At 37.7% G+C, this 26,947-nt stretch overlaps 1 protein-coding gene across 17 annotated transcripts in view; it reads left to right on the plus strand.

Moving 5' to 3' along the window:
* LOC107505201 (lysine-specific demethylase 5D) overlaps window positions 1–20,891 on the plus strand; it is a 35,211-nt gene extending 14,320 nt beyond the window's left edge. For 5 of the 17 annotated variants that reach the window (XM_016135114.2, XM_016135112.2, XM_016135111.2 and 2 more), the window contains 15 exons: window positions 9,295–9,476; window positions 9,572–9,734; window positions 13,511–13,951; window positions 14,223–14,404; window positions 14,487–14,611; window positions 14,732–14,879; window positions 16,460–16,556; window positions 16,971–17,329; window positions 17,744–17,882; window positions 18,346–18,525; window positions 18,653–18,790; window positions 18,906–19,505; window positions 19,773–19,851; window positions 19,985–20,184; window positions 20,293–20,891. In XM_016135114.2, the coding sequence (XP_015990600.1) occupies window positions 9,295–9,476; window positions 9,572–9,734; window positions 13,511–13,951; window positions 14,223–14,404; window positions 14,487–14,611; window positions 14,732–14,879; window positions 16,460–16,556; window positions 16,971–17,329; window positions 17,744–17,882; window positions 18,346–18,525; window positions 18,653–18,790; window positions 18,906–19,505; window positions 19,773–19,851; window positions 19,985–20,184; window positions 20,293–20,628 (3,369 nt within the window). In that variant the 3' untranslated portion in view covers window positions 20,629–20,891. Of the gene's footprint in view, window positions 1–9,294; window positions 9,477–9,571; window positions 9,735–13,510; window positions 13,952–14,222; window positions 14,405–14,486; window positions 14,612–14,731; window positions 14,880–16,459; window positions 16,557–16,970; window positions 17,330–17,743; window positions 17,883–18,345; window positions 18,526–18,652; window positions 18,791–18,905; window positions 19,506–19,600; window positions 19,852–19,925; window positions 20,185–20,292 lie in introns of those variants that run through there. The other 12 variants (XM_016135115.2, XM_016135116.2, XM_016135117.2 and 9 more) reach the window with 9 other exon arrangements.
* The last annotated feature ends 6,056 nt before the right edge of the window (window positions 20,892–26,947 follow it).

Genomic DNA, 26,947 nt, shown 5'->3' on the forward strand with positions numbered 1-26,947 from the left:
ATTTTGCTTAGCATGATTATCATGAAGTCCATCCATATTGTTTCATCTTTTTTATGGCTGAGTCATATTCCATTGAAAATATGTACCACAGCTTCTTGACCCAATCATCTATCATAGGACACTTCAGTTGCCTTCATGTCCTGGCCACCGTGAATAATTCTGGTGTGAACATCGGTGTGCAAATATCTTTTCAGATGTGGGTTTTAAAGTCTTTGGGCTAAGTACCTAGTAGAGACATTGCTGGATCATGTGGTAGATCAATTCTTAAATTTCTGAGGAACCTCCATACTGTTTTCCATAGTGGCCATACCAATTTGCAGTCCCACCAGCAGTGTATGAGGGTTCCTCTTTCTCCACATCCTCTCCAACATTTGTTATTACTTGTCCTGTTGGTTATAGCTATTCTAATAGGTGTGAGATGGTATCTCATTGTGGTAGTGATTTTCATTTTCCTAATAGCGTTATCGAGCATCTTTTCAAATATTTGTTGGCCTTTATTATGTCCTCTGAGGAAAAGTATCTGCTCAGGTCCTCTGCCTACTTTACGATTGGATTGTTTGTTTTCTTATTGTTATTGAGTTGTGTGAGTTCTTCGTATATTTTGGATATTAGGCCCTTATCAGAGGTGTAGCTTGCAAATACATTTTCCTGTTCAGATAGTTGTCTCTACCTTGTTGACAGTTTCTTCTGCTGAGCTTTTTAGTTTGATGTAATCTCATTCATTTATTTTTGCTTTTACTTCCCTCGCTTTTGAGGTCAAATTCATAAAATCCTTTTTAAGTCCAAGGTCCTTGAGTTTAGTTACTAGGTTTCTCCTATACATTTTATTGTTTCAGGTCTTATATTCAGGTCCTTAATCTATTTTGAGTTAATTTTGGTGTATGGTGATAGGCAACAGTCTAGTTTCATTCTTTTGCAGGTAGCTTTCCAGTTTTCCCAGCACCATTTTTTGAAGAGGCTTTCCTTTCTCCACTGTTATGTTTTTGGCTTTTTTAGGTCGAAAAGTGTAGCCCATATAAATATGGGTTTACTTCTGTATTCTGGACTCTCGATTCTGTTCCACTGGTCTGTATGTCTGTTGTGCTGCCAATATCATGCCGTTTTGATTACTATCACTTTGTAGTGTAATTTGAAGTTGGGCAGAGTGAGGCCTCTAGCCTCGTTCTTTTTTCTCAGCATGGCTTTGGCAATTTGGAGTCTTTTGTGCTTCCACAGATCTGATGGAATTTTGATGGGGATATCATTAAATCTGTACTGTTTAATGCTTTAGGTAATATGGTCATTTTAACTATGCTGATTCTTCCAATCCAAGAACACAGATTATCTTTCCATTTTGTTATATCTTCTCTGATTTCTTTTTAATAGAGCCTCATAATTGTCATTACATAGGTCTTTTGTATGTTTCGTTAAATTCATTCGTAGGTATTTTATTCTTTTTGTTGCAATTGACAAATGATTTTTTCCACTTCTTTTTCTGACACTTCATTATTAGAGTATAGGAACACTTTGAGATTTTCAACGTTGATTTTGTATCCAGTAAAAACTTGACCGTTTTTACTTTATTGTTTCTGGTAGTGTTCTTGTGGAGTCTTTAGGGTTTTCTATAGAGAGAATCATGTCCTCTGCAAATAGTGACAGTCTGACTTCTTCGTTTTCTATTTGGATGCCTTTTATATCTTTCTCTTGTCTGATGGCACTCGCTAGGACTCTAATGTTATGTTGAATAGCAGTGGTGATAGTGGACAGCCTTGCCTTGTTCCTAAGCTTAGAAGGAAGGTTTTTAGTTTTTCACCATTAAGTATAATGTTGGCCGAGGGTTTTTCATAGACGGCCTTTATTAAGTTAAGGTGTTTTTTTTCCATATTGATTTTGTTAAGTGTTTCAATCATAAATGGATGCTATATGTTGTCGAAGGCTTTTTCTGCATCTATTGATATGATCTCATGATTCTTATTTTTATTCTCTTTATGTGGTGTATCACATTAATAGATTTGCTTATGTCGAACCATCTCTGTACCCTTGGGATGAAGCCCACCCACTCGATCGTAGTATATAATATTTTAAATATGTTGCTGTATTTGGTTCACTAGTATTTTAGGATTTTTGCATCTGTGTTCATGAGAGATATTGGTCTGTAGTTTTCTTTTTGTGTGTTATTTTTACCAGGTTTGATATCAAGGTAATACTGGCCTCATAAAATGAGTTGGGAATATTGCCTTCTCTTCGATTTTTTGAAAGAGTTTGAGAAGAATAGTATTAAATCTTGTTTTTATTCTTGATAGTGTTCTTTCATCCACAAAAGTGTTTAATTTTATCTCTTTTGTCTTTTGTTGTCTATGCTTTTGATGTCATAGCCAAGAAACTGTTACCAAAGCTCATGGCATGAAGATTTTTCTCTTATCTTTCTTCTAAGACTCTTATAGTTTTAACACTTATATTTGATTAATCTACAAAGAGTTAGTTTTTTATATGGTGTATGGTAAAATCCAGCTTTATTCTTTTACATTTGGAAATCCAGTTTTTCAGCAGTATTTGTTGAAGAGGTTGTCTGTTCCTTGTTGAATGGTCTTGATAGTGTTGTTGAAAACTACTTGATATATGTGCAAGAGTTTATTCTGTATTCTATCCCTTTTGTGTATATGTCTGCCTTTATGCCAGGACCATACTGTTTAGTAAGATTTATAGTAAGATTTGAATCGGGATGAGTGACATCTCCAATTTCATTTCCTTTTGTTAAGATTATTTTAGCTTTTTAGGGTCCTTGGGATGCCATATGAATTTTAGGGTAGATTACCTGTCTCTGCAGAAAATATTTTTGGGATTTTGGTACAAACTATTTCATTGAATCTGTAGAACACTTTGATCTTAACTATATTGTCTTCCTATTTACGAACATGGGCGTTTTCATTTTTTTGTCTTTAATTTGTTTCAGAAGCCTTTTGTATTTTTCATTGTCTGAGTCTCCTTCCATGTTAACTTTTTTCCTGAGGTTTTTTTTTTTTTTTTTTTTTTTTTTTGCCAGAGGTGAGGTGGGGTGGGGTGGGTACTGTTATAAATGAAATTTTTAGTGAATAGAAATGCAGCTGTTTATGTGCATTGATTTGAATGTGCAATTTTTCTGAATTGTTTATTACACTTTTTTTGGTTACATCTTTGGGGTTTTCTGTATGTAAGCGAGAATCTGTATAATTCTATAGAACTACTCTATTATTCTATGTACATTATACATGGTAACTGCTAGAGACTGAATTAGTAATTTGAAGACTCAACAATAACAAAAAATAGAGGACCTAAAGACATCACTTTGAGAATGGTTTGTTTTATTGTGCTTCAGCTTAGGAAGGTTGTATGTTACTAAGAACTTGTCATTTTTTTTTTAGATTATTAAATTTGGTGGCATATAGCTTTTAATAGTATTCTTATGTGATACTTCGATCTTCAGTTTGCAGGCATTATGGTTGGAGAATACACTTGATATAATACCAGTTTCCTTATATTTGTTGAAGCTCGTTTTGTGTCCCAGCATATGGTCAATCCTTGAGAATGTTCCATGTGCACTAGATAAGAATGTTTAAGCAGCTATTTTGGAATGGAAGGCTCTGCAAATGTCAGTTATTTCCATTTGGCCTAATATGTCATTTAAGGATGTTATTTTCATATTGATTTTATTCTTTGGTACTCTACCCAGAGCTGACAGTGAGGTATTTAGGTCCCTATTATAATTGTGTTTGTGTCAGTTTCTTTATTTTTTTTAGTAGTTGCTTTCTAGGTGTTGGTGCTCCATGGTTGGGAGCATATATATTGGTAAGTGTTGTGTTTTCTTGCTGTATTGTCTCTTATCATTATGAAGTGCCTGTCGTTGTCTCGTTACCTTTTTTATCCTGAAGTGTTTTGTCATGTAAGTACAGCTACATCTGCTTGTATCTGGATGCCATTTGCTTGGAGTGTCATTTCCCTGCTTTCTCTTTGAGACCAGTGTTTGTCTTTGGAACTGAAATGTGTCTCCTGGAGGCAGTATATAGTTGGGATTTATTTTTCGAACTATTCTGCCACTCTGTACCTTTTTATTGGTGTTTTCAGTCTATTTACATTTAGGGTGATTATTGAGATTTTCTTATAACCATTTTATCTTTTGTTTTCTGCTAGCTTGATGTTTCTTTGTCCAGATATTTCTGTCTGCTATTTTAGTTTGGTGGTGTTTTATAATTTTTTTTCCTCTTTTTTAATGTTATTTGTCAGTTCTAGAATTTTGTTGTTGTTGTTGTTACTGTTAAATTTATGCAAAGAAAGTTTCATAAAAGCAGTAGTCTATTTTTCTTGTGCTGTGTCTTATCTCCATTCCTTTTTGCAAGTTCAGACCTTTACCCCAACTCCTTTTTTGTTTTTGTTGTCTCAGATTTTCCCTATTTATGCTGTCAGTTCATTTCTGGGTTACAGTAGCTATTGTCTTCTTTTTATAAAAATGTTTTTACTTCCTTTACCCATTGTGTAATATGTAAGTGTGTAACACCTTATTCTGAATAAAGGTTGTTATGTTAATGTTTCTATCTGTCATTAATCTTGCTCATTTTTTTTTTTTTTTGTCTTTTTTGTTTCAGGTAGAATGACCCCCTTCAGTATTTCCTGTAATGCAGGCCTTGTGATGGAAAATGCTTTCAGCTTCTGTATGTCTGAAATGGTCTTTATTTCTTATTCATATCTAAAAGATAACTTTGTTGGGTACGTTCTTGGTTGGTAATAGTTTGAATATTTAGTTCTACTTTCTCCTAACTTGTAATGTTTCTGCTAAAAAATCTGATGGTAATCTAATGATTTTTCTTTATAGGTTACCAAATCTATTCCTTGGCTGTCTTGAACATTCCTACCTTGTCATTAACTTTTGATAGTTTTAATATGTGGGTCTTTGAGAATGCCTTTTTGGGTTAAGATAATTATGTGTCTCTTTGTTTCTTTGATTCAAGAATCCAGTTCTTTGTATAGGTTTGAGAAATTCTTGTTGACTATTTGTTTGAATATTTTCTTTGTTCCCCTCTCCCTGTGTTCTCCCTTTGGTATACCCATTATTCTTGTGTTGCCTTTTCTGATAAATTAAGATAGTTCTTATATAGAGTTCTTTCACTTTTGTTTCTCATGTCTCTCTTTTCTTCGATGTGTGTCTTCGTTGTCACTAATTCTATACTCCATCTTGTCAGCTAAGTTCATTATTTCATTCTTCATCTCTTTTTGAGTTCTTCAGTTTCAGAAGTTCTATTTGGTTCTTTTTTAGAGTTTCAGTCCTTGGCAAATTTTTCCTGTGTTTATTAATTTTGTTTCTGAGTTTATTAATCCATTGATTTGAAAGTTTTTCATCTCAGTTAGTTTTTGCAGAACTGTAATCTTAAATTATCTGTCATTGAAATCTCATATTTTATATATTTATTTTCTGGAGTTTTGTGTTTTTTCTGAGCTGCCTTATCACTTTCATTGCTTATGTTATCCAATGAATTATTTTTTCATCTAGCCATTTATTGGAATGTTCTCTGCCTTTTTTAAAAAAATTTATTGTTATTAGAGTGATCATCCTTTAGCAGGTTGATAAGAGATTTTCCTTTTTTCAGTAGGTATTGCACAAACTTCCTGCATTGCTCAGGTCTCCCAGATCTCTGCTTTGTGGCAAAAAAACCCCAAAAAACAAAAAAACCCTCTATTCTGTGGGTAGTTGTGTGTCTTCTATGTGACTGGGTCACCTCTGTCCCAGGGCTCCACCTCCATGGGAGAATGTGGACCCTAGCCGCTGGAGAGGTCTTGAAGTCCCAGTACTGTCCCAGGAGCCAGATTCAGTATTGTGTGTCTTGAATTGTGGGTGCCTCTGTTTATATTAGCCTTTATAGGTGGGGTCTGGTAAATCGGGTGAGTTCTCTGGTGCGCTTGTGGCGGTTTACCTTCCAGTAATCTGGCTGCCAAGGTTCAGCCACCTCCCATCTGTATCTCCACCACTGTCACTTGGACCAGCTGCCATGTAAATCTCTGCAGTTGTTACAGACTCCTGGTTCCACAGCTCCAAAGCTCCATAGCCTGATACTCTCTGCTGCAGTTGCCTCTGGGGCCTGCTGCTGGCTGTGGAAGTATGGAGAGGCAGTGAGACTCTGTAACTCAGAATACAGCTTTTAGAACATAGCTGTCACTCTTCTGTGTCCCTCTCTGCTTTGGTCTCAATCCTGATACCTGGGTTCAGATGCAATACATGCTGATCACTCATGCAGGAATGCTTGGGGCTACAGCAAATGCAGGCCACAACCTGATTCCTTCCTCCCCTCTTCACTTCAGTTTGCCCACCTTCAGATGTTTATTACACAGACATTTCAGACGTGTTATATGTTGGGCTGGGAACTGTTTGTTTGATTATAGCTGTTCAACTTGTAATTTCAAGGGGAGAGGTCAAGGGGACTCTTCACGCTGCCATGCTTCTGCCATCACTCCATTTATTCTTAATGGTATAATTGAGTGGCATTAAGTACACTCAGAATTATCAAGTATCGCCACCATCTATTTACCAGATTTTTTTCTTATCCGGAACAGACTTTGTACCCATTAAATAACTTACCATTCTCTCCTAGCAGTTGCTAGTAATTACGATTCCCCTTTGTGAACTTGACTGCTCTAGAGAGGTCATGCGAATGGAATTGTTATTTCATTTTGCATAATGTCTTAAAATATTGGTCTACTTTATAATGTGTAGCAGATTTCATTCCTTTACTACTTTATTTTTGTTTACGTTTTTTTCAGTATCTCATTTCCTGTTTATGTTTTCCTGTTGTTATTTTCTTAGTGGTTTCCTTGGGGACTACTAATATATTAGCACTAAATTGAATTAATACAAACTTAGTTCAGTAATATACAACAATCTTTTTTTATGCCATATTCTCTATCCTTTATTTGTGGCAGTTTCATCTAAATTAATTTTATTTGGGCATGTTCATGTTTTAAGGATAGTTTTATGAATTATGAAATTCTTACTCTTTTTTTTTTATTATTTCAGGACTTTATATGTCATTCTATTGCCTTTTGGTCTCCTTAGTTTCTGATGAGACAAAGGCTGAGAAATACTGAGGGATACCTTGTTAGAGAGATGTCACCTTTCCCTTGCTGATAGAAGATTCCATAGTTTCCATCAGTCTATCTCACTGTGACTCTCTGAGTTTATTCTTTCTTGGAGTGCATTGTGCTTGTTGGATATCTGTGTTGATGTCTTTGGTCTGATATGGGCCGTTATCATTCATTATTTTTTCAAATACTCTTTCAGCCCCTTTTATCTCTGTTCAAAACTTTAATTAAATGTGTGTTGGTTTGCTTGATAATGTGTTCTGTAGCTATCTTAGGTTCTGCTTATTATCCTTTATTCATTTTGCTTCTCAGGGTGATTAATCTCAGTTGACCTATCTTTGAGTTTGCTGGTATTTAGTTTTGCCTGTTCACTCCTCTAGTGAAGTTTCTACTTCATCTGTGATATTTTGCAGCTCCTAAATTTCTGTTTGAAACCTTTTTATATACTTTTTCTGTCTTTATTGAGTCTTTTTCAGGAAACATAGTTCTCTTGGCTTCCATGGTTCTTTGTCCATGGTTTATCTTTATGAGTATACTTATGAAACTTAATTTAAATTCTTTTTCTAGAAAGTTTGATGTCTCTGCTCTCTCAGTGAGTTTTTTTTTTTTTTCTTTCACTGAATGGGCCATAATTTCTGTTTGTTTTTCCTTTTTTTTTGTTTGTTTTGCATACTTCAATTGTTTGTTGATATCCAAACATTTTTGAATATTTTAATGTAACTGGAAATCAGATGCTCTACCCCCTTAGGATTATTGGTGCTGCTTTGGGGGTCACATTTATTTGTATTAAGTGGCTTTTCTAAACTATTTTTTTGGTGATTGTTTTTTTAAACATTATCTCAGAATACTGTTTCATTCTTTGTAAATGGGCTCTTCATATGACCTTTCAGTGTATAAACAGGCCATGTACAACTCTTCTACAACTCTTCACTCTTGCACAGAACTTGAAGGTCAGCAAAAAATGAACATATACAGACTTTTTTTTCTCAGCCTGTTCCCTAGCCTGGGTACTGGTGGCCTTTTTAGATTCCTTGGAATATATGGAAGCTTTTCAGATTTGTTAATCCCCAAAACATCTCTCCCAGTTTATCCTTTTAGGCCTTTTGTTCTATTGGTTGTTTTACTTAGTTGGTATCCTTTGCTCTAGGAAGGATTAGTTTGTTCATTTGCCTTTCAGTATTTTCAAGAAATGTCTTTTATAGCTGCTTTTTTAACTCTAAGTTCTGAGTTAGTAAAATAAAGATAAGCCTTTTGCATAAGTTCTTCAGTATACTTCCAGATAGGTCAACACAAATTGTTCTTTGAGAACAAGGTCTCCTTTGTTCCTTCTGGAACCAAATGCCATTATGGGCAATATAGACTGCTGTCTTCAAGATTACCACTGACACGTGGTAGGGGATGGGCAAGTAAGTTATAACTGGTTGCAATAAACCCTTGAGTGTTATCCAGAGTACTGATAAAGTTGAATCTGATGTATTTAGCCAGTATTCTTGGCTTCTATGGAGAGATGAGGTATTAATAGTTTCCTACTCAGAGATTTCACTATTGTTCATCTGAACTAGCCAACAGTTTTTTAATACTATCAAAAAGTGCATTAATAAGTCATTTCAAAATATAAGTAAGAAAAAATGAATAAGATAGGATAAATAATGTAATTAATAATTAAGCAGTTTGGGAGTAAGGGAGCATCTCAAATAGTCAACGGAAAATACACAGTGTAGTACTAAGGTTTGGGCAAATTTTAGAGTATATGTTTTTTTGTTTCTTTATTTTTAGTGCATTACTCCAGATGCATATACAAAAAGATATGCTTATCATATTTAGAAGCTGTAATTAACCTAAGGAATAACATGTTGTTTATAAATTTTAATTAGAGGCCTGACAGAATGTTTAGAGCCTAGCAGGGAGCTGATGAGTGGCATAAGCGACTTTAAAGAACATTTATGACTGGTATTTGGTAGTTTCAAGGAGGATGAATCTTAATATGAATTATGGATAATTAATGTTCTGAGTTAGTGTTCTCTTCCCAAAAGAAATAATTTCGTTTTACATTCACATATTACACATGGCCTCCTGAGGATTTTATTTCTCAACTACAGCAAACAGCATGCCCTGAGAGCACACTTGTGCTCCTGTATATGCCTTGCTTAGTTTGTTTTTCTTTACCCAGTCTTGCTCCCTACCCACTCGGGCAAATGTCTGATCTGACAGGAGTATGCAACCAGTGGTTGGAATTTGAATGTGATGCCGGTTCTGGATCGGTCTGTTCTCTGCCACATCAATGCAGACATCTCTGGCATGAAGGTTCCCTGGCTTTATGTGGGCATGGTATTCTCAGCATTTTGTTGGCATATTGAGGATCACTGGAGTTATTCCATTAACTACCTGCACTGGTGAGCATGGCCCAAATAGCTAGGGGTGGATGTCAAGACTTCTTCATATGCAAAGGTATGTCCAGGCTTTAAATGTCTCCTCTTTATCTGACCAGGGGTGAGCCAAAGACCTGGTATGGGGTGCCCTCACTGGCAGCAGAGCATTTGGAGGAGGTGATGAAAAGGCTGACACCTGAGTTATTTGATAGCCAGCCTGACCTTCTACACCAGCTTGTCACCCTCATGAATCCAAACACCCTCATGTCCCATGGTGTGCCAGTGAGTACCTAGATTTAATTCATGCCATATGGTGGGGAGGGAATGAGGAGAACTTAGTTTTGGAGAAAATATGTGCATTTTGGTGTGCAGGCTAGGTTTAGTATCACCACATCTCTATTTCCCTTGCTGTGCTGCTATCAAGCTACTTTCCTACATGTATCACTAATGTATCTTTAGGTGGAAGGAAAGGAGATCAGATAATTATTTAACAACATAAAATTTGAAACCTAGAATTTATCCTTTAATCTGCCTCCTTGTCTTAGATTAGTTTTCTTACATTACTAATATAAATTCTAATTTTATAAAACTTAACTTCGGCTCAGGAAGGGATTTCAGATTTGAGAATTTCCAGGATTGATTTACATCAGCCAGTTTTGCAAAAGACTGAATAAGCCAGACTTTGCAGGAGAAAAGTAGTGCACTCAATCTCTACAGGGGACTACATATGTTCTCTTATGAATTTCTAAGGTCTGAGTTAATCTCTACACAGCTTTTATGCCTGTCTCCTTCACATTTTCCATCTGCATAATAGGGACTTGATATTTTCAAGGCTGCCTTTCAGTTCCGATATTTTTATCAGTGTTTACTTGCACTTTTAACTAAATCACTCTCTCATGAAAAAATAACCCTCAACATTGGTGATAACCCTAACAGCCATTTAGTTATACCGTTTGTCTTGCCTCATGAGTCTTTTTACTTTTTTTCCTCCTGTGTATACTCAATATATACTTCCACACATATTCAGGGCTCGGATTTGTGTTTTTCATCTAGCTTATCTAATTTTATGTATATATTCATAGTATTCTTTTATCCTTTTTATTTTCTTAAGGGTAGTATTATTCCAATTTTTATTTCTGATTTTAATAATTTGTCTTCTCTCTCTGTCATAGTTTGAAGGTTTGTGAATTTTGTTAAATCAAGGAACGTGCTTTAGGTTTTGTTGATTCTCTGCTTTCAGTTTTGTATTTCATTAATTTCTTGGTGAATCAATTCATTTATCAATATCCTGTATCTCATAACCATTTTTTACTTAAAGTACCTGTTCTGTCATGTTTGTGTAGTCCTCAGCTCTCTTTTGGTCACTATTTGCATGATACATAACTTTTCATTCTTTAACTTTCATCTTATTTGTGTCATTATGTCTAGGTGAGGTAAAGTTAGATGTGTTTTTTATTTATTTTGCCAATTTTTGGTTTTTGTGAGTTTAATTTTTAAGTTAATAATTACCAAAAGAAGGAACTTACTTCTGCCATTTTGTTTTCTGCATGTCATATTTTTTTTTTATTCCTCAATTCTCTTTTTCCTAGTTTTGTGTTTTGATGAGTGTTTCAGTTCAATGGCCTTTTTCATTGTATTTTTTAGTTATTTTTGTAGTTACCTTGATATTACAACTATTTCAATTTTAACATTTTAGTTTGAGTTAATACCAAGTACCTTCGATAGTAAGTTCCATTTAAAAAAAGTATTCCTATGTAGTTCTTGTGTGGCTCTGTCTCTCTCTCTTTATATTATTGTCACAGATTCCATCTTTATACATTGTTTACCTGTTATAGTTTTATGATTATCATTTCATGCATTTTTCTTTTCAATTATAAAGAAAATAAGAGGAGTCATAAAAAGCATAGTACTGGTTTTTATATTTGCCTATTTAGATACCTTTATTATTGTTCTTCTTTTCCTTGTAGCTTTTAGTTCTCTGGGGAGATTTTCATTTTTCTATTTCTTTTTTCTTTCCTCACTTGAAATGCTTTCTGGTATCCCTGATTTCTAAGGAATCTTCAAATAATCTTATTCAAGATCTGTTACATATTATGAATTTTTTCTCTCTTGCTGTTCTCGGTATTCTTTGTCTTTAGATTTTAACAATTTGATTATATTGCTTTTCTGAGTTTATCCTACTTGGAAGGCATTAAGGTTCTTGAATGTGTAGATCATTCTTTCTTAAAGCTTTTGAATTGTTCTCGCATTATTTCTTCAGATATTCGATCTCTTTATCTCACTCCTCTTCTGGGACTCCCAGTATGTATATATTAGTTTTCTGTATAATGCCCTATATGTCTTTTAGGCTGTTTATTTTTCTGAATTTTCTTTTCCCTTTGGTTCCCAAACTAGGTAATCTCAATTGACATGTTTTATTTAAATTTTATTTTTTTAACTCACAGAAAATCTGTATCAAATCATCTTCAAAGTAACAAAAACAAACTAGGCCGAGGTGGGTCTTTCTGGTCATGCTCCAGGCCCTCTCCCACTTTCAGCCTCCCCCATTCCAGCTAAATGATTAGTCTGCTGGTTATTGAGATTGAGAGAAAAGCCTTAAGGAAAGAAATAATGGAAGTGGGGAGTGGGGTGGAAACAGGAACCTTTTGGAGCTCTGATTGCCAGGAGATCGCAAGGACTGCTGAGCAGGGCACTGGAACAGTAGGCCCGGCCGGCTCCTGTAGCACTATCTTTTGTCAGTTGATAGGGTGAAGAACGAGGTGGAGAACCAGTCCTCTGTAATGGCAGTATTTGGTGTTGAAATCCTCGCAGCTTTCATTTGACCTATTTTAAAACTCACTGATTCTTCATTCTGCCTGCCCACATCTACTATTTAAAATGTCCAGTGCATTTTTCACTTTAATTGTCATACTTTTTTAGTTTTTAGAATACTTTTCTGTGTGTATGTGTTTTTTTTTTTCTTCAAATTTTTGTCTGTTGAGATTGTCTCTTTGGGGGAGACATGTTAACTTGAACCTATTTAAGACAGTTTATTTTCAGTCTTTGTTCACTAAGTTCAGTGCCTGGGTTATCTCTGGGTTATTTCTTCATATACTTCCTAAATTTTTCTTGAAAACTGGACATTTTTAGCATTATATTTTGGCAGTTTTTCTTGTTGCTGCTTTTTTATTATTAGAAGTAGTAGTATCATTTAGTTGAAAGTCAGCTGAGGCGGGAACTTATTAGGGTCTTTGCAAGTTTTTTTCTCACATGTATGTGGTTTTCTCAATTCCCAGGAATGTATGAGAGCTGCTCAGAGCCCTTATCCCTCAGCGTGTTTTACCACAAGTGGCTGTATTGTGGCTGTAAATTTCCATTCCTTAGTTTCAGCAAACACAGCCTGGGAAGCCAGTTGTGTTCTGGGAAACTCTAGGGTAAATAAAGGTATAGATCCTTGAGCTAGTCTTCCAGGGAGCCATCAGACAGGTCAAAACAAACAGCCTCACTTCTTTGCAGATAGATCCACAGCAAGGTCTTAGACTATTGTCCCCAAGGTACTTGCTGAGATTGGGTTAAGAAGGGTTGTAGGCAGGGAATTAATAACAATGCTTTTTTACCAAAATTTGTAAGGTTTTTTTTTTTTTTTCATTTTGTCCATTAAATGTTCTCATGGTATTGGTAGTTTCTGATTTTATTACACAGTTTTTAAAATGTTTTGATGCTTTCTGTCAGCTTATTGTTTTAATAGAGGGATGAAATTCTGGATTTTCCTTTTTATAATTCATGGTGGAATTATTTCCTGCTTTTAAAATTTACATTTACTTATTAACTAAATAAATAACCCTCCTCTCATGTTCATGGACTGTTCATATTTATTTCTTGTATTGAACGTTATTTTTCTCTGTACTTTTCTCTGAATATTAACCTCACATTTTTATTTTCTCTTTTAAGGAACAAAAATTAAGTTGAGCGTATGTCTCTTTCTCCTGTTTCCCCATATCTATAATAAGATTCAAAGGCATTCTTAACTCCACATTCCATCATTAATCTTGACCCACACTCCCTTCTCACTTTTTTAGGTGGTTCGCACAAACCAGTGTGCAGGAGAATTTGTCATCACATTTCCTCGTGCTTACCACAGTGGTTTTAATCAAGGCTACAACTTTGCTGAGGCTGTCAACTTTTGCACTGCTGACTGGGTGAGTCAGGGTTGTGGTGGTCTTGCAGACTTCTATCAAGTCATAGATAATAAAGGTAGAAGTCATTACAGAGCACCTAAGCAGTTGATTCCCAGATGGCCACACACAGTATTGAATTACTTGCAGCTACCAGCTGGACGCCAGTGCATCGAACACTACCGCCGGCTCCGGCGTTACTGTGTCTTCTCCCATGAGGAGCTCATCTGCAAGATGGCTGCCTTCCCTGAGAAGCTGGACTTGAGTATGGCTGTGGCTGTGCACAAGGAAATGTTCATAATGGTGCAGGAGGAGCGACGTTTACGAAAGGCCCTGTTGGAGAAGGTGGGTGGTAGGCAGCAGGACTTAGAGATTCAGTGAAATATAATATGTAAGAGAGACAAGGAGACAAAAATTGAGTATTGTGTTCCTCATCTCTTAACTCATACATTTTGAAATGGAAATACAGAGACTATGTGTTTATATGTTTTTCTTCCAATTTCTCTACAGCAATCCTTACAAAGTTGAGCCCACAACGGGGCTCAGTTTGGCTGAGGTGGGGTGTCTGCAACCCTGCTCCTAGTCTTTACAGTATATATGGATTGAACACCCCCAGGGCATCACGGAGGCTGAACGAGAGGCTTTCGAGCTGCTCCCAGATGATGAACGCCAGTGCATCAAGTGCAAGACAACATGTTTCCTATCGGCCTTGGCCTGCTATGACTGCCCAGATGGCCTTGTCTGCCTTTCACACATCAACGACCTCTGCAAGTGCTCAAGTAGCCGGCAATACCTTCGGTGAGCATGGTGCCTACATGGAGGATGCAGAACAAGTTACAGACCTGGGCCAGATATGTTTTTTCTTGCCCTTTTTTTCCAGTTATCGATACACCTTGGATGAACTCCCCAACATGCTGCATAAGCTGAAGGTTCGGGCTGAGTCCTTTGACTCCTGGGCCAACAAAGTACGAGTGGCTCTGGAGGTGGAAGACGGCCAAAAGTGCAGTAAGTGAGAAGAATGGAAGACCCCCATGAGCCAGCTTTTTTTTCTTATAGCATTGTCAGCCTTGCTTCTCCATATTTTCATAGCACTGCTTACCTCTTGCAAATTTACTCTTTTTCAAGGCTTCGAAGAGCTAAGGGCACTTGAGTCTGAGGCCCGTGAGAGAAGATTTCCTAACAGTGAGCTGCTTCAGCGATTGAAGAACTGCCTGAATGAAGCAGAAGCTTGTGTCTCCCAAGTCCTGAGACTGGTCAGTGGCCAAAAGGCTAGGTATGTTGGAGAAAGGGCAGAAAAGGATGGCATTTTGTAAAAATAGATAATAGAAATGGATAGACTATAAATAAAGAATGTACACAGCAAAAGTTAGTATGTTATATATGGCTGTATTGGTGACCAAAACTACATAGATGAACTATGAAAAAGCACAGTTTCAGCACTGAGTCAGTTATAGTGACAATGGTGAGATGAGAAATTAAAACAATGTAAAATTAACTAGAAATCACCGTAAGTACACAATAACATATGATATACAGGCATATCTTGCTTCATTGTAATTTGCTTTAGCACTCTTTACAGATGTTTTTTGCAAATAGAATGCAAGACCCTCTACCCGCAAAAATATTATTACTTGATTTATTGTGATGCTCAACTTTGTTGCAGTGGTCTGCAACTGAACCTATATTTCTAAGGAATGCTCCTAGTTCATCCTTTTACCACAAATAACAATAGAAATGAAAATGGGATAGAAAAATTAAAATACAGCCATACTAAGTAAGCGAACTTTGTGAAGATGTCTAGTATCAGATTTTCCACAAAATTCATTCTTGGCTAAATTAAATTCTTAAATTTTCTTTATTTGTTGGTTGTCAAATGTATGTGATAATATAGATATGCCTATTTTTTTGGCTGAAATATCAAATGAGTAATTATATACATGTGTTTTATAAACTTTAGATGAAAAAGCTGGACCAGTTAATCACATCAAATAGTTTTTAATTTAAAGAATTAAAACAATTGAAGATAGTATTAATTAATTCCCTTTTTATAGAGAACCTTCTTTTCTGTTTCTACTTAAAAAGAAATAAAAACTTTCCCACGTTGACCTAGTCATACTTGTATCAAGTTGCGTTGCTTATAATATTTATGAACTTGACCTATCTCAATTTGTGCATCTAACTTCTTGGCCTCTTCATTTCTTTCTTGTGTAATTATACTCAAAGGATACATTCTAGAAATTATCACTTGGAACTGTTTTACTTCTGACATAATAAACTTATTTCTCCTTTATCTACAGTATCGATTAATTTGACCCTTCCATATCATCACACTTCTTGCTTCTTAATCCTGCCATGTGTTTTGCTAAAAAACTCTAGTTTACTCTTATTACAATTAATATATTTAGTATCTTTAGCTTCAGTGTGAAAACTACTACTGTTATATATCGTTAGCTATTTACTTTTATGTTGCCTTATTCTTCATTTTGACCACCTAATACCTCTTAATTACTATAGAAAGTAAACACTAGCTAGTGGCCATTTTCCAGTTTTGTTCTCTTGAAAAGGAGTCTATTTTCAATCTTGTAAGATACTAACTCCAGGCACCATACTGTTAAATTTATGCAGAAGCTCTCACTTTGAAATCTTTAGTCTCTTTTGTGTAACAGTTCTGTCACTATACAGTGTTGTTAAGTTTTTTCATTTTAATGTATTGGTTCAGATTCCCTGAGTATAGATGATCTTTAAAGATTTTACTATAACATGGATGGAAATCAGGTATTGGATTTCTCAGAATACATGAAAAATGGTCTTAGCAGGTTCACTTAGTGAGTTTTTTCTCCCTCACCCTTGCAGAGTTGAAACTTTACAGTTGACCCTGACAGAGCTCCAGGTCCTTCTTGAGCAGATGGGCAGCCTGCCCTGTGCCATGCATCAGATTTGGGATGTCAAGGTAAGGACAGTCTTGGGAAGATGCAGTTTTTGTTAACAACCAGTACTAGCAAAGTCTGAGATAGCAGGGAAGCTTGAGAATCTGATTGTTCTGAGTTGTTCTTTATAATCGTTTATGCATCTTCCTTAGAAGCTATGCAGATAAGCAGTTACTGAACTGGTTTTATCCTAATAGCTTACAATTATCCAAACAAAATATCCAAACAATATCCAAACAAAACCTGAAGGTGGTGGAAAGAGATCGTTTTCAGACGTTAGAGTATTAGGAGGTTTATTTGTATCAAACATATCATGTCTTAGGACATAGTTTAAGATGAGAGTGAATCAGCCTATGTGACAAGATGAGCAGATCAAAGCCAGGCAATTGAGAGTATAGAAGACTAAAGAATCTGTTCTTTATCCTGTGTTTCTGCAGGGTGTCCTGGAACAGGTGGAGGCCTACCAAGCTGATGCCCGGAAGGCCCTAGCTTCCCTGTCCCCTAGTCTAGGGCTCCTGCGATCCTTGTTGGAGAGGGGGCAGCAACTGGGTGTAGAAGTACCTGAAGTCCATCAGCTCCAGCAACTGATGGAGCAGACTCAATGGCTAGATGAAGTGAAGCAAGCACTGGCTCCTTCAGCCCAAAGGGGTTCCCTGGTTATCATGCAGGAGCTTTTGGTTACAGGCACCAAGGTAGCCTCTAGCCCTTCTGTGGACAAGGCCCGGGCTGAGCTTCAGGAGCTGGTGACCATTGCAGAATGCTGGGAGGAAAAGGCCCACTTCTGCTTGAAGGACAGGTGGGGCCCAGCCTTTCCACAAATATACCCTGACTCTAGTCTTCAGAGTTTGAGAGTGATCTGTGTTTGGGTTCAGTGTGTTATTTTGGTACCAGACTCCAAATTTGGCATCTGCTGACCTATAAAGATTGGTATGACATGTTACCAGTCTGATACATATTCCTACTATGTAAAAGCAGTAATTGAGTAACTTCCTGGACTTAGTTTTCAGATTATAGACATCAGACTTGATTTATAAGACACATGTATTTGTATTTATAAAGAGAGATCCTCAGAATCTGTCAATGATGGCTCACTTTAACTCTGTTGAATTTTTTCTTGTGTATGCTTTTGTCAGGGAAATGTAGGACCAGAAATACGCATATATACAGGTAATATTTAAGGATGGATTTCTCTTTCCTCCAATATGTTTAGGCAGAAGCATTCACCAGCGACATTGGAAGCCATTATCCGTGAGGCAGAAAACATCCCTGTTTACCTGCCTAACATTCAGGCACTCAAAGATGCTCTGACTAAGGCACAGGCATGGATTGCTGATGTGGATGAGATCCAAGTGAGGACCTTGTTTTCTTAGTTGTGTATTGTAGCCATGCAGCTAGAACAAAGAGTCTATCTTAGACCTTTTAATTCAGTTGATTTGTGTTGGACAGTGGATGTATCAGGTAGGGACAACCTAAAGCAGCTGAGATTATCAAGATAAGAATGATGGAAAGAGGACTATATGTATGGGTCTGTAGCTGAACAGGCACCATCAAAGGGAGAGGGCGAGATGAAGCAAAGTATAACGATAAGTGGCCTGTTAATTGAATCTTTTTTTTCCTGATCCAGGGAAACCAGGAGTTCTGGATAAAAAGTATCCCATTTTTTACTTTAGAATAGTCTAGATTTTTTTAATGACAGCATAGTACAATGCTCAGCACAGTTACGAAATAATGATTTTTGACATACGTCAAAAATGGTTATTTAGTATTAAATCCCTCTTATTTAGGTATTAAATTTCTCTTGCCCCATCCCAGAATGGTGACCACTACCCATGCTTGGATGACTTGGAGGGCCTAGTAGCTGTGGGCCGGGACCTACCTGTGGGTCTAGAAGAGCTGAGACAGCTAGAGCTGCAGGTACTGACAGCACACTCCTGGAGAGAGAAGGCATCCAAGACCTTCCTGAAGAAGAATTCATTTTACACACTACTAGAGGTGAGGCCTGAGCCTCTGAACTATTTGAGATGACTAATGAGAATGTAAGAGTTGGTCTGTGCTGGGCATGTGGTGGGGAGAGAGGTAGGAGAATCATGGCCATTCCTTCCCCTCCTATGTGCCTCAGGTGCTCTGCCCATGTGTAGATGCTAGCTCAGATGGCAATAGACAGAGCCGGTGGATGGAGAAGGAGCTGGGATTATGCATATCTGACACAGAGCTTCTGGGACTATCTGCACAGAACCTCAGGGACCCAGGCTCTGTGGTAAGGAGTTTGGGCCCAGATGAGGAGAAGAGCCTGCCAATGATAGTCTGAAGGGGTGACCAAGGCAGCAGGGTAGGGGTGCTGACGACCTCTTCCCCTGTTCTGGGCATGGCAGATTGTGGCCTTCAAGGAAGGGGAACAGAAAGAAAAGGAGGGTATCCTGCAGCTGCGTCGCACCAACTCTGCCAAGCCCAGTCCACTGGCATCATCAACCACGGCTGCCTCTGCAACTTCCACGTGTGTGTGTGGACAGGTGCCAGCTGGGGTGGGAGCTCTGCAGTGTGACCTTTGTCAGGAGTGGTTCCATGGGAGATGTGTGTCGGTACCCCGCCTTCTCGGCTCCCAAAGGCCCAGTCTCACCTCATCCCCACTGCTGGCTTGGTGGGAGTGGGACACAAAATTCTTGTGTCCGTTGTGCATGCGCTCACGGCGTCCACGCCTAGAGACCATCCTGGCACTACTGGTAGCCCTGCAGAGACTGCCTGTGCGGCTGCCTGAGGGTGAGGCGCTTCAGTGCCTCACAGAGAGAGCCATTTGCTGGCAAGGCCGTGCTAGGCAGTTTCTGGCTTCTGAAGATGTGACAGCTCTAATGGGACAGCTGGCCGAAGTTCGTCAACAGCTCCAGGCTGAACCCAGGCTAGAGGAGCTCCCTACCCAGCTTTCAGCCTCTGCCTTTGATTCTCTGAGAGGAGGAAGTAGCAAGGATATGCCTAAGGTAGGCTATGCAGCCCATCTCTTATTAGTTTCTTTATATTTCTTAGCCATATCCCTGTTTACACCCCAGTCCTGTCCTTGGTCTCTTATTTACAGATTGTTTTAGTCCAGCATTCCTGGCCTATTCTGCATTCTGTCCAGATGTCTGCTCTCAATCTCTGTCTGCCTTCCTCCTCAGGAGATGGGGGTAGGGACCCCAAACTTAGGGCTATGGGGGGAAGAATAGGCCTCTTTTTCTGTTTCTATCCATTCTTAATTGCCTTGGCAGGTCCAAGGGTTGCTGGAAAATAGAGACAGAATGACGTGTCTTGAGGAGGTAGCCCTTGCACAGGACCCAAGTAAGAGAGGTAGATCGGGGTGTGGGTAAGGCTATTCATTAGATAACACTGAATTGACCTATTTGGTCTTTGCTCTGTTGTAGTGGTAGGGTCCATTCAGAGGCAGTTGTCTAACAGAACTTGTCCACATCCCACTCCCCAGACCTGGAGCTGCTGTCCTCTTTATTGCCTCAGTTGTCTGGTCCTGTATTAGAACTGTCTGAAGAAACCCGGGCCCCACTGGAGGAGCTCATGTTGGAGGGTGATTTGCTTGAGGTTACCTTGGATGAAAACTACAGCATCTGGCAACTGCTGCAGGCTGGGCAGCCTCCAGACCTGAAGCGGATTCGTACACTTCTGGAGGTGAGAAAACAGGTCATGGCAGGGCCAGAGGTCAGGCAAATCAGGCAAGGAGTCCAGGTCCAACCACTGGCCCACTACCCTTTTCTGCTTGTCTTTGTGTGATTGTAGCTGGAGAAGCCTGAGCATCAAAGAAGTCGGACAAGGGTCCGGGCATTGGAGAAGCGACAGCGGCAACAACGGAAAGTAGATCTGGGTAGAAAGAGCAAGGATCTTCAAGAAGAGCTAGAGGCAAAAAAGGCCCGGAGCTCAGGAGTTAAGCCTGAGGAACAAGAGTTTGTGGAGGAAACAGAACATGAAAATACATTTTTAACACTGAAAGGTTGTAGTTCCATTTTGAAAGGAAACCCGAATAGCTTACAACAGAATGATTTAGGTCCCATGACCTCTTTTCCTTCTTTAACCCCTTTACTACACTTGTCGTATCCTCAGCACCAAGTGTTGTAATAAGCAGCATAAAAGTTGTTTTATTTTGAATTTCACTGCCTTCTAGGCCTTCCTAAATTCCGGACCTTCTTTCCTGTTGAGGATTTGTCCCCTTAGTGTTTAATGCCCTAAAGGTATTGTTTTAAGATCATTTCCTAAGGACAGTGCCCTCTATGCCTCTTCCCAGAAGTCTCCTGGCAGCAGCATTACTGGGATTAGTATATAGTGATTTTCTAAACCAGTTTCCTTCTAGACTGTGGCAAATAAAACTTGAGAAAGGCAAATGTGTCTAACTTATTTTTCCAGTATTCTTTTTATTCCTTCTTTTATCTTTAAAATATTTTGGGGCTTTAAGTCTTCTTGCACCTTCATTTTATCACCCTTTTCTCATTTTGATTAAAAATGAGGGAGGAAAAAAAGCCACATAGCATGACGTAACTACTTGTTAGTAGAGCAAAACAAGCAGCTCTTAGTTCCAGCAGCTGGCTGTTTTTAATTTGATTTCTTCTGTTAAAAGTTAAACAATGGGTGATTTTAAAACTGATTTGCACTTCTTGGAATATGTGAGTGAAGGGCTAAGTCAACAAATCTAAAAAGTTTTAAAACTCCTTTTTATGTTAAGGCTGAGGAAGTAATTTCCTGCAGCTTCAATGTTGAGTCCTCTCAGTTCCAGTTTTTCTAGCATAATTCATTGAAACGTTTTTTCTCTCTTTAATAGCTTTATTATCCCTTTGTTGAAAAATCTGCTGGCTGTAGTCATGTGTTCTGTTTCATTGTTTCAGTGTACCCATTGTTCTGTTTTATTGCTGAACTATGTTTATTCCTTCAGGAATGACACTCAGTTGTCTTGTTTACTAAACTTTTCATAAGTTGAGTAAGCAATACGGTAAAATGATTCCTCCCACTTTATTCTTTTTCAAATAATTTTACTAGTCTAGCACCACCCTGTTTTCCATATGCAGTTGGCTTTAAATCCAAATATGATAAATTTGAACTTGAAATTATACCTCCCCATTTTTCCTGTTCTTTCAAATGATATATTTTGATCTGCTATACTTGTAAGAATTCAGCAAGATTAGTGTGTAAATGTCTGAAAAGCATTAATCCATTGAAATTTTTATGTCTGAGTGACCCAGTCATATATTGTACTTCTGTCCTTTAGTAATCAGGTTATTTTGGCTCAGTTTGAATCTTAAATCAGTACTTTCCCCTCTATTCCTCCTGACTCCAGCAAGTGTAGGCCTATAAAATAGGTCTACACATGGCCTCTTAAGAACCAGGATGCATAGCAGGTGAGCGACAGGCAAGTGAGCAAAGCTTCATCTGTACTTGAAGCAGTCACTCATCACAATAGCATTACCACCTCAGCTCCACTTCATCATCAGGCATTAGATTCTCATAGGAGCGCCAGTCCCTGGTACTGAAAAAGTCAGAGACCATGCGTTAAGAAACCTCTAGGAAGCACCTTCACAATCTATATTTGAGCCCAGACCAAGGATAACCATCATTAATGAGGAATTGTTTCCTTCACTTTTTTTCTTTCATGTTTAGAGAATCCTAGATCAGTGTTTGGTGAGATAGGTGGCTTTCAAAATCTTCCCACTGTTTCTCCTAGTGTCCTCCTGAGGTGTCCAAGATTTCTAATCTGCAGGAAAGGTCTTTTTAGCCCTTGGCATATTCCTGCATACCAGACTTGGGGAATTTACACCAGTGCTTAAAATCAGTGTTTGTTAACCCAAACTTGCTCAGTGTAGTCTGTCTGTATGACTTTATATCCTGACAGAATGACATTCCTTTCATACCACAGACAACCATTTCTTTGCACCTGTACCCCATTATACAAACACTGTATTCAAATCTCAGGGAAAAGAGAAGCACTGTTGGCATGCTAGCTATTGTTCTCATTACAACCAGTGGTGCTTTCATCAAGTTAGGTACTTCATGCATAAAAAGGGAAAAAAAAAAAAAACATATCCCAAGGAACAGTCAGTTCTGCATGTATACTAACAGCCCTCAGCTTTTATCAGTCTTAATTACTGCTTCATTTTTTAATTACAGTTTTGCTAAACATAAAATTCTTGTTTGGCTTTTCTCTCTTACTAAATATGTCATTTCACTATACCCTTGCCACTATGGTTTATAATGATAAATTGGTCCTTAATTTTGTTGCATTTTTGTAGCAGATTCACTTCTCTTTTGCTGATTTCAAGACTGTGTCTTTGGTTTTTAACTATTTTATTACATTGTGCCATTATGTGTATCTTCTTTTTCTTATTTGGAGTTTGTTGAGTTTTTTGGTCTGTAAATTAGTACCTTTTATCAAATGACACATTTTCAGCCTTTATTTCTTCAAATATTCCTTTTGCTCCTTTTGCTATAATTTCTTAAACCCTTGTTGTATTTGTATACTTAATGTTTGCCCACAGGTCTCTTAGGATCTATTAATTTTCTCAGTATTTTTTTCTACTTTAGACTGAATAAATTTCTTTGGTCTATTTTCAAGTTTGCTGATTCTTTCATCTGCCTACTCAGATATGTTGTTGAAGTGCTCTAGTGAATTTTAAGATCCAGAATGTGTTTCCTTCAAATTCTTAGTTTTGATAGTCCATATATATCATTTTCATTTTCTATAGCTTTTTGAGCATATTCCTAAAAATTGATATTGTCTGCACTTTGTTCAATTAAATTCAATGTCTGTGCTACCTCAGAGACATTTTTGAAAATAAATGGGCCACACTTATTTTTTTCATGATTATGATTTAATAACTGGAAATCAGAATCTCTACTGCCTGAATTTTTTTTTTATTGGTATGCTAGTTTCCTCAATGAGTTTTCTATACTGTTTTCTAAAACTACATGTTGTGTGGTTTCTTAAATATCTCTTCCTTTAGCTGTTATTAAATAGTAGTCTAACATAGAGGTCAAATCAACCTTAAGGCAAAAAAATAGTGTATGGCTGACACTGAAACAACATGAAGTCAGGGGTGTTGACTTCCCCAAAACTAATAGGCTCTGTTGAAGCATTACCAATAACACAGTCAATTAGCACACTTTGTTAAATATACAATATTCTTATAATAAAGCAAGCTCAAGAAAACTGTTAAAACAGTATTAAAAAATTACCGTATTGAAAAAACTTTGTGTATAAGTGGGCCCCTGCAGTTTAAACCTATGTCAAGGTTCAACTGTATAATACTTCTTAAGTCTTTGTAGGTTTACGGTTTTGGGGTACCTCTGAAATGCTTAGCTTGAAAGGTTTCTTCTGTGCCTCTCAGACTTTAGTTGCTCCTGCTGCTGAATCAATACAGCAGGCATGAAAGGTTATGGTCTTTTCAGGTCATTTTTGAGTGTGCACCCAGCCTTGAACATGTATATGGCTTTCTAGATCCCTTGTATATGTGGGATATTTTCAAAGATGTTATTCTTCAAAGTCTGCCATTCCCTAGATTTTCCTGCCTGGCTTTGACACTTTTTTGTTGCTTTTTATCTTTTGCCCCATATGGCAGTGCCTTCATTTGCTGATCAGTCTTTTGGAGAACTATTTGGTTCTGAAAGAGTCTGGAATTAGGCAAGATAAAGACTAGATCCTGGTGTTGGTCTTTCAGAGATTACAATGTTTAACAGAAAAACACATTTCTTTCAGAATAAGGTCCCCTGTGCTCCCTCCTGAATCAGGAATGTGGGCTATCATCTACAGGCTACTCTGGGAGGAATGTGGGTAATTAAAAATGACAAATCTCTCCTAATGAGTTTCAGTGGCTCTTCTAATTCAGCATTTGAATAGCATCTTCCAGAGTTTTGATAAAAGTTGATGTGGTCAACATGCTAGTTTTTGTGGTGTTTTAGGGGACAGACAATCCTGGAAATTCATCTCCAATTTTGCTAATGTGTTTCTGAACTTCTTGAGTTGTTCTGTGTACAAATTCTGATTTAATAGTTCTGTATATGGAAACGAGTTTCACAGATGTAAAAGCACACCCTTCTTAAAGCCAGATTTTTCTGACTACAACAGACTAACAGGATGGTTCTTTTATATGGTATGGGTTATCTCAGTGTATAAACTGAGGCCCTTTTTATCTAGTATGGCTGGTAACTCCCTTATGTGTAATTTATAACCTACATCTTTCTAGAATGTACATAAGAAGATAAAGACTTTTTGAATCCTGGCAACTACTGAGAACATTTAGGAGCATGGCAGAGTGAGGGATGTCTCCAGATCTCTTCCGTTGCAACAACAAAAAGCTGAACATCTAAAACTAGACAGTCAACAACCAACCTGCACACATGCATGTCTGAGTGAGTTATCTGCACATCAGAGTTTCTAGAGGTTAGAACTACAGAGAGTCTGGAGCGTAGACTAGGAGGAACAAAGAAGCTGGCTCTCACAGAGAGTCTACTGCATGAGGAGGGGCAGGGGAGAATTTGCAGCCCGTTCCCCTAAAAGCTCTGCCTGAGGGATCTGTGAACTCCACACAGCCAAGCCCAGAGATCAGTGGAGACAGTGGAGCAGGGATAAGAGCTATGTATTAGCAGTGGTGGTTGTGAAGTGGAAGGCTGAGACACGGACACTACCAGCTACCCCGACCCACCAACCCAGAGCAAGGCCTTCCTCCACCCCATGTCCTCCCTGACCTACCACCGCAGAGCCCCAGGGGAACTGACACAACCAGTACTGAGAAGAATACCACTATCGGTACCACATACAGGCTGGGGCCAAGGATCGCTGATCATGGGTTGAATATTTACTGTTCCAGAGAGAAAAAGACATTATTCCCCTTAGAGATCTAAGAGGCTTGGATGTCACCTATTATATAAATAGAGACCTCTATTTAGGGTCATCTTTCTTTAAAAAAGCAGACTACACTCCCAGGCAAAGAAATAGTCCACTAAACATCATGGACAAGCAGAGTGACAAGGCAGTTCAAAAATAAAAGAGTAAATCTCCAAAAAATAATCTTAAACACTGAGAAATATGCAAGTTAAATAACAGAATTCACTGTTGCACCTCTGAAAAAACTCAATGAGATGCAAATACTCCAGATCAACAATTCTAGGCAATAAGGATCGAAATAGACCAAGAATGTTTTTTAGCAAGGAAACAAACTAAAGAACTAATAATTTCTGGAGGTACAGAACACACTAAAAGAGATGAAGAGGGAAATAACAAGCTTGGAAATAGAGCTGACTAGATGATGGGAAGCATCAGTAATATCAAAAACAAATATTTAGAATTCAGAAGAAAGAGAGAATGAAAAATGAGAGAACGAGCTGATGTATGAAAAGGTGAAGCAGAAGAGAACAGAGCCTATTCAGGCCAATAATTGATGAGAATTTCCCAACTCTAAAGAATGAACTGGAGATTCAAATCCAAGAAGCTAACAGAACATGCAAAGATCTCAAAAAGGTCTTCTGCAAGACACAGTATATTAAAATTATCAAAAATTAATAATAGAGAAAGAATTATCAAAGCAGCCATGGAAAAGAAGACCTATAACAAAATCCCATTCCATTATTGGACTTCTCAGTACAAACCTTACAAGCCAGAAAGAACTGGAATAAAATATTCAAACTATTAAATGGAAAAAACTACCAGCCAAGAATAATGTATCCAGCTAAGCTCTTTAGATCTGAAGGAGAAATAAAAAACTTTCCAGACATAGTAAAGGTGAGGGAATGCTCCACTACGAGGCCTGCATTACAGGAAATACTGAAAGGGGTCAGCCCACCTGATGCAAAATGACAAAAAAAATATATAACAAAAAAGACGGCTGGCAGGTGAACAGAGGCAGCACAGTGCAACCCTTATTAGAAACAGTCTTATAAGCTTAAACATTAAGATAATTGCTATTGCAACTTAGAAATGAACGTTCAGTATATATGGGGACAATCTGACAATAACAAAAAAGGAAAGGATTCAGCAGTCGAAATTTGCAAAGCAGAAGGGAGATAATGCACATGTAGAAGAAAATGGACTATGTATATATATAAACATCCTTTACATTAGCTTAACAGTAACCACACACTAAAGATCCTGAACTTGGGTACATAACGGAAAACAAGGACTAGGGGAAATATTCACAAAACCGCACCAAATTATAATAACAGAGCGCAAGGACAAGGAAACAATGAAATTTTTGAGCTACCAAAAAAAAAGCTATAGGAAAACATATTTCAACAATCACCCTAAACGTAAATGGACTGAACTGAAGAACAAGCAGCAATGGAGTTGTAGATTGAATAAAAAAAAAAAAAAAAACAATCATAACCTTACTTGAGGAGACACATCTCAGTTCCAAAGACAAAACTCAAAGTGAAAGGGTGGAAAATGATATTTCAAGCA

This window comes from Rousettus aegyptiacus, unplaced genomic scaffold (assembly GCF_014176215.1).
Source record: "Rousettus aegyptiacus isolate mRouAeg1 unplaced genomic scaffold, mRouAeg1.p scaffold_m13_p_19, whole genome shotgun sequence".
Classification (NCBI taxonomy): domain Eukaryota; kingdom Metazoa; phylum Chordata; class Mammalia; order Chiroptera; family Pteropodidae; genus Rousettus; species Rousettus aegyptiacus.